General features: G+C 51.1%; 1 protein-coding gene across 1 annotated transcript in view; it reads left to right on the forward strand.

Moving 5' to 3' along the window:
• Positions 1 to 1,502, forward strand: part of HTR3B (5-hydroxytryptamine receptor 3B) — a 43,430-nt gene extending 41,928 nt beyond the window's left edge. Inside the window, 4 exon segments of the mRNA XM_014588761.1 lie at positions 61 to 271; positions 408 to 590; positions 1,274 to 1,417; positions 1,420 to 1,502. Coding sequence (XP_014444247.1) covers positions 61 to 271; positions 408 to 590; positions 1,274 to 1,417; positions 1,420 to 1,502 — 621 coding nt within the window.
• Positions 1,503 to 6,342: the final 4,840 nt, after the last annotated feature.

Here is a 6,342-nt window from a genome sequence, read left to right on the forward strand (position 1 = left end):
TGGATTTGGCTAAACACTGGTCTATTGGCCTCGAGTCAACAGGCACCTTGTCCCGACCAGGTGGTGATCCGCAGGCGCCCACTGGTCTACGTGGTGAGCCTGCTGATCCCCAGCATTTTCCTGATGCTGGTGGACCTGGGGAGCTTCTACCTGCCTCTCAACTGCCGTGCGAGGATTGTGTTCAAGACCAGCGTGCTGGTGGGCTACACCGTCTTCAGGGTCAACATGTCTAATGAGGTGCCGAGGAGCTCAGGGAGCACTCCTCTGATTGGTAAGCAGCCTCAGGGTCATCGGGCACCCACCGTGCATTACTCCTGCCCAAGACCCGATGTGGCATTTTGGGGTGGAGGAGGAAGAGGCCCAGAGGCTTTGCTAACTCCACCTTCTCTGCTGTGGTTCCTTCTCAGGGGTCTTCTTCACAGTCTGCATGGCCTTCTTGGTTCTCAGCTTATCCAAGTCTATCCTGGTGGTCAGATTCCTTCATGATGAGCGGCACAGTGGGCGGGAACGGCCTCTCTTGTGCCTTCATGGGGACGCCAAAGCTGACCGGCCTGGAATGGATCCCAGGGCTCAGCGTGATGGGGTCACAGGTTTGTGAGAAGTCTTGGGGTCCCTACCCCATCTCGCTTTATCACCGTTGGCACCAGCTCCCATGAGTGAAGCACCAGGCCTCATGATGGACTGTGAAAACTCTAAACCCCCTCCTCCTGGCCTTGGTGAGGCATTTTATGGGACTTCTATGGGAGCTGAAGGCCACCTTCTGCTGGCTTTTCAGAAAGCCTCATTTTAGCTTGAAGCCCTCAGTCACTCTGAACTTGTTTGATTTTATAATTGCATCCAATTAATAAAGTGACAGAGCCCCTGAATCTGTAGAATAGTAGGGTTCTAGCATGCATGCACACACACACACACACACACACACACACACACACACACACACAGTTTGTATATATTTTGGTTCTAGTTATTAAAAAGCATGAGATTCACCCCAGCATCCCTAAAGCAGCAACCTTGTGCTGGCCAGTAGCTCAGAAAATGACCCAGACAGATCTAGCCTAGGCACACTCCCACACTCTGCACAGCCCTGCCATGCCTCGAGACCTCTGTCTGCACAGCCTGGCCTCCCCCAAGCAGGAAGGGAGAGTCCCCGACCCATACCCAACCCACTGCCCAGTGTTTTTCACTCTTGTCCTGAAAGGATAAAGCCATGATCTTTCCAGAAAAGTCCATGAGGGGCTCTGGCTCACTTCAGACGTTTTTCTCTGTCACACAGAGTCCCCAACCTATCAAGAGCACCAGGCCCAGCCAGGGAGCTTGAAGGAAATCTGGTTCCAGCTTCGATCTATCAACAACCACCTCCGAAGTCAGGACCAGATAAACCAACAGGAGGCTGAGTGGCTGGGCCTCCTGTACCGCTTTTACTCTTCCGAAGCTACCTCGTCATGCTGGGGATCTATACGGTCACTCTGTGCTCCCTCTGGGTGCTGTGGAGTGGCTTCTGAAGGCTGAAATTTGCCAGTCTCATTCAACGTACTGTGGAAGCACTTAGAGAAAGTTGAATATTTAGTAGAGAAATTGGAGCGGGGGAACAGTGGGTTAAAAACGCTTTTCGTCCTTGTAGCATTGTCCTTTCCATTGAGTCCAGGTACGCACGCCTAATGGGCCACTGAAGGACCTGGGAATATGCATTCATGATGAGATGGTGTCGACAGCATGAACTGTACAGTAGAAACCCTTCCTCCTTCTCTCCGCTCTCTTCCCAAAATGAACCACTGGTAGCAATCTCTTTCTGGAATTTTCTAGAGATACGCATGCACACATGTATAGCGAAACAGTTGTCTAACAGGTGTGAGATCACTCCATCTCCCAGGCCCGCCTCGTGGGATGAATGGCTGGAAAACGAATGGCTTGTCTAGTCATTCGTTCAGCAGAACCAGCCTCTGCTTCTACCCTGCGTTGCCAATGTATATGTCGGCTCAGTCTCAGAGCCCTGCTTGAAGCTGCCTTCTTCTCCCACCTTTTCACCTGATCACCCCAACTGTTTCCCTTGAGTTTTACCTCATCTTACCTTATATCCTTTTCCTTTTTAATGTTTTGTGGTCTCGTGTGCGTGCATGTGCGTGCACAAGATCTGTCAAACAACCACAGGTTCCTAGACGAGTAGGCCTGGTTTCTCTTTCTGCCTGCTCCTCATCTGCCCAGGCCCAAGCACCCTGCAGAGCTCTGCACATGGTGAACCTGCCGTAACGACTGCGGAGCAGCTCATTCTAGTCTCTGCTGATGGTGGGCACCTATCTAGAGTGGGTTCCCAAGTCTGGGGCCCAAAATCTACCCAAGTCGTAAACCTGGTCCCCGGGCATCCTTCCAGCCCTCACCAAGGGCAGCTGTCACACTGAGCTGCCTGAGAGTCATCAGCCCTAATGCTGCCGGCAGAGGACACCCTGAAGTCCAAAGCTGTTTGCTAGGAACTTTTTTTTTCCCAGCACTGAAATTGCCTTAAAAAATGCTGCCCCCCTCAGCCCCCCCAAAGAGAAAGAATTTAAATTCAAACAGCCTTTACCTGCATCCTCTGTCTCTCACTACCTCCCAGTCAGTGCTCAGTGCCAATTGTCCATGAAATCCCACTGCCGCTGGTAATGAAATGAGGAACACAGAAGTTTGTGAACAGGAAGTGTCCGTGCAAACCTCCACCTGTTTCCCACCTTGCTTCCCATTTTGTGCTCCTGGCCTCTGCCGCAGCCTGCTCAGTTAGTTTCCACATTGTTTCTTGCTTTCTTCCCGTCCACCTCCAGTTAACAGAGGAGGAAGGGGCCGGCAGGTGGCATGGTGGCTAAGGGTGCTGGACTGCCACATGTCTGACTGTGGTTTGAGACCCGGGTCTCACAGCTTGCTTTCTCACATTCCCTCTCTCTCTCTCTCTCTCACTGTCCCTCTCTGGTCAAATTAAAATAAATAAGTAAATAAATAAATAAAATAATTCTTCTTAAAAAAATAGTAGAGGAAAAGACCTCATTCCTGTGAGGTCTCCCTCCTTCGTAGGCATATCTCAGAGGAAGCGCCGGATTGAGCCAGGAGACCAGCTTTGCTCTCGACTCCCCATCAATTTCCAGCCAGTACATCTTGAGCTGAACTTTAGACTTCGGTTTATCTCATTGGAACTGGGATCTGTTTGGACTTATTCTACTCATATCACAGAGTTATGTGGGTCAGTACGAAGTAACGTATCAATAGCACTTTGAAAAGTAAATATGTCGCCAAATAAAGATGAGAGCTGCCCGCTATCAACAGATGGGATCATCATGAGCCCTGGGTGTGGGGTCCCAGGGCAGCTACCTCTGTCAGAGTCCAGTCACGGGTTCTGGTTCTTTATTACAGCATCTCGATTACAGGACCCTCAGGTCAAGGACTATCACGTGCTTCCTTCCGGGGGACTGGGGTGGGGAGGCTGCCAAAGGGACGTCTCATTCCCCTTCCCATGCAGGTCACGTACGCCCCATGCCCAAGTTCTTCACGTCAGCCTTGAAGGAGCAGGGCTTTTTTTTTTTCCTTTCTTTCTTTTTTTGGAGAGGTTTTTGCTATAGGGCACGTGTGCTCACCAGAAAAGCAGAAAGAGACAGAGAGATAGAAAGCGAGAAATCACCTCCCAGGGGGGATGGCCATGCCATCCTGGTTCCCAAGGAGCAGGGCTTTAAAAGTGAAGTGGGGGCCAGCAGCTGGCATAATGGCTATGTCGCTGGACTCTCATGTAGTCAACCGCGGTTCGAGTTGGGACCAGGTGGCTTAAACTCATGCCAGGCGCATGTGCATACGTGCCCAAGATCCTGAAGGGAATGGAGAATAAGGGACTGTGGCGTGGCCATTCCCCCCGGGGGGGGTGATTTCTTGCTTTCTGTCTCTCTGTCTCCTTTCTGTCTTTCTGGCGAGCGCATGCGCCCTATAGCAAAAACCTTTTTGAAAATAAAAATTTAAAAAAAGTGAAGTGGCAGGCCAGCAGGGGACATGATGGTTAAGGCGGCTGGATTCCCACATGGCTGACTACAGTTTGAGTCCCAGACTAGGTGGCTTCAAATTCACCCCAGGTACGTGTGTGTGCATGCCCCAAATCCTGAGAGGAGAACGGAGAAGAAGGGATTGTGGTGTGGCCATCCCCCCTGGAGGGTGATTTCTCACTTTCCCTCTCAGTCTCCCTCCTCTCTGGGGAGTGCACATGCCCTATGGCAAAAATCTAGGGGAAAAAAAAGGAAAAAGTGAAGTTGGGGATCAGCAGGTAGCGTGGAGGTTAAGGTGGCTGGATTCCATGTGGCCAACTGGATAGTTCAAGTCCCAGACCTGGAGGCTTGAAAAATCACATTGAGTGTATGTGTGCCCAAAATCCTGAGAGGAGAATGGAGAAGGGATGGCATCATAGCCATCCCCTCACCTCAATTTCTATCTCTTTCTGGCAAGTGCACATACCCTATAACAAAACTTTTTAAAAAGTGAATCCAGGGGTCGGCAGGTGGCATGGTAGTTAAAGGCACTGTATTCCCACATGCTGACTGCGGTTTGAGTCCTGGACCTGGCGGCTTGCTTTCTCGCTTTCCCTTTATCTCTCTCTCTCTGGTCAAATTTTTAAAATAATTTTTAAAATGGAATTAAATAAATAAATAATAATTCTTTATTTTTTTTAAAAAGTGAAGCCAGACCACTAAGTGGGGCTCCAATGTGGACTTTCTCTGCCTAGAACTCGTTCTAAGCCCCAGCGATGCACTACAGACCACCTCCTGGAATACAGCACCCCCCCCCCGGCGGGGGGATCTGGGGTGCCTCAGCTCTGATTTACAGGGCAACTTCAGACTAGCCCTTCCAAATGTTTATACAGTTCACAGAGAAAGTACCCGAGGAATAGAGCAAAATCGGGACTCTCCCAGCCACGGATGCCCCTGCCATCTGCTGTTCCCCAGAATCTAAGTTACTTTCAGCACTTACTGAGAACTTGCCGCCCCAGTCCTGGGGGTGTCACTGATTTCTAGAGTAACGAGTTCGTTTTGGCCAACCTGTTACACTGGTGGTTAAGGATGTGGGATCAAACATGGCTGTCCCCACTCAGAATCCAAGCCCTGGCAGCTGGGCACATGTGAGTGCACACCCCAAATCCGGACAGGATGGAGACATAGAGAAGGAATCGTGGCATGACCATGACCCATGAGGAGGACTTCCTGTTCTTTTTTAAAAAAATTGTTAGTGGGCACATGCATTCATGTGAGAGAGACATAGGGGTGCGGGGAGCTGAGAAAGCATCCCCCATGGAGAATGGTTACCCACAATCCCTTCTCTTCATCTCTCCCTCCTGTTGGGATTTTGGGCATGCACACACAAATGCCCAGTGCGCTTGTCAAGCCACCTGGACTGAGACTCAAACCTCATGGTTGGCCGTGTGGGATCCAGCTGCCTTAACCACTACCGTGGCTGGCCCGAGGGTGCTTTCTCCCTCTCTCTCTCCTCTCTCTCTTTGGAGAGCGCATTTTGACAATTAAAAAATAATAATAATAAAGAGTTAGGCCCTGACTAGCCAGCCAACCAGGCGACCCTCGCTCCTCAGTACACCCCACGATAGCTCCGTGAGTGTTACTGCGGTGTCATCAGAGCCTCTCAGCCTTTCGATTGCCAGTGACCCAGCGTGAGGGTCTCCCACCCCTTTCCAACCCACATGGTTGGCCACCACTGCCCCCAGCTCCTGCAGTTGTTTTAGAGTGGGAGGAGCAGTCAGGGTAAAGAAAGCTGCGTCTCCCACCTCTTAAAGCTCTGCAGCACAGCAAGGCTCCCAGGGTCCAGCTTCCAGTCTGGACCTGTCGGAACCAGGAAGCAAACGGAAGAGCAGCCACAGGGGAAGCTGGTGGGAAATGTGCCCCTGGTAGAGCAGGCCTCCTCCCAGTTCAGCCCCAAGGCTCCCCAGATCCTTTCCCTCCTCAGGGACCTAGTTACACATTTACAGGAAAGGCCAGTGGGAGCAAGCGGAGTTTAAAGTTTGCCCTATCAGGCCGGCCCGTGGTGTGGGGACTAAGGGGACTGGATCCCACATGGCCCACTGAGCAGTTCGAGTACTGGACCTGGTGGTCTGAAAAACATTCTGGGTGTGTGCGTGCACCTGCTGCAAATCCCAACAGGGTAGAGATATGGAGAGGAGATTGCGGTGTGACTATTCCCCATAGGAGGTGCTTTTCTCATGTTCCCCCTCTTTCTGTCTCCTCCTGCCAAACCCATACACCCCCTAGGAAAATAAAAATTCCCCTCTGCACTGTGGCTCTAAGGCCTCCTCTAGAGAATGTCAGAGCTTGGGGTTTTATTATTACCTTTTAAGAA

Source organism: Tupaia chinensis, unplaced genomic scaffold, assembly GCF_000334495.1.
Source record: "Tupaia chinensis unplaced genomic scaffold, TupChi_1.0 Scaffold000311_2, whole genome shotgun sequence".
In the NCBI taxonomy this organism is placed as follows: domain Eukaryota; kingdom Metazoa; phylum Chordata; class Mammalia; order Scandentia; family Tupaiidae; genus Tupaia; species Tupaia belangeri.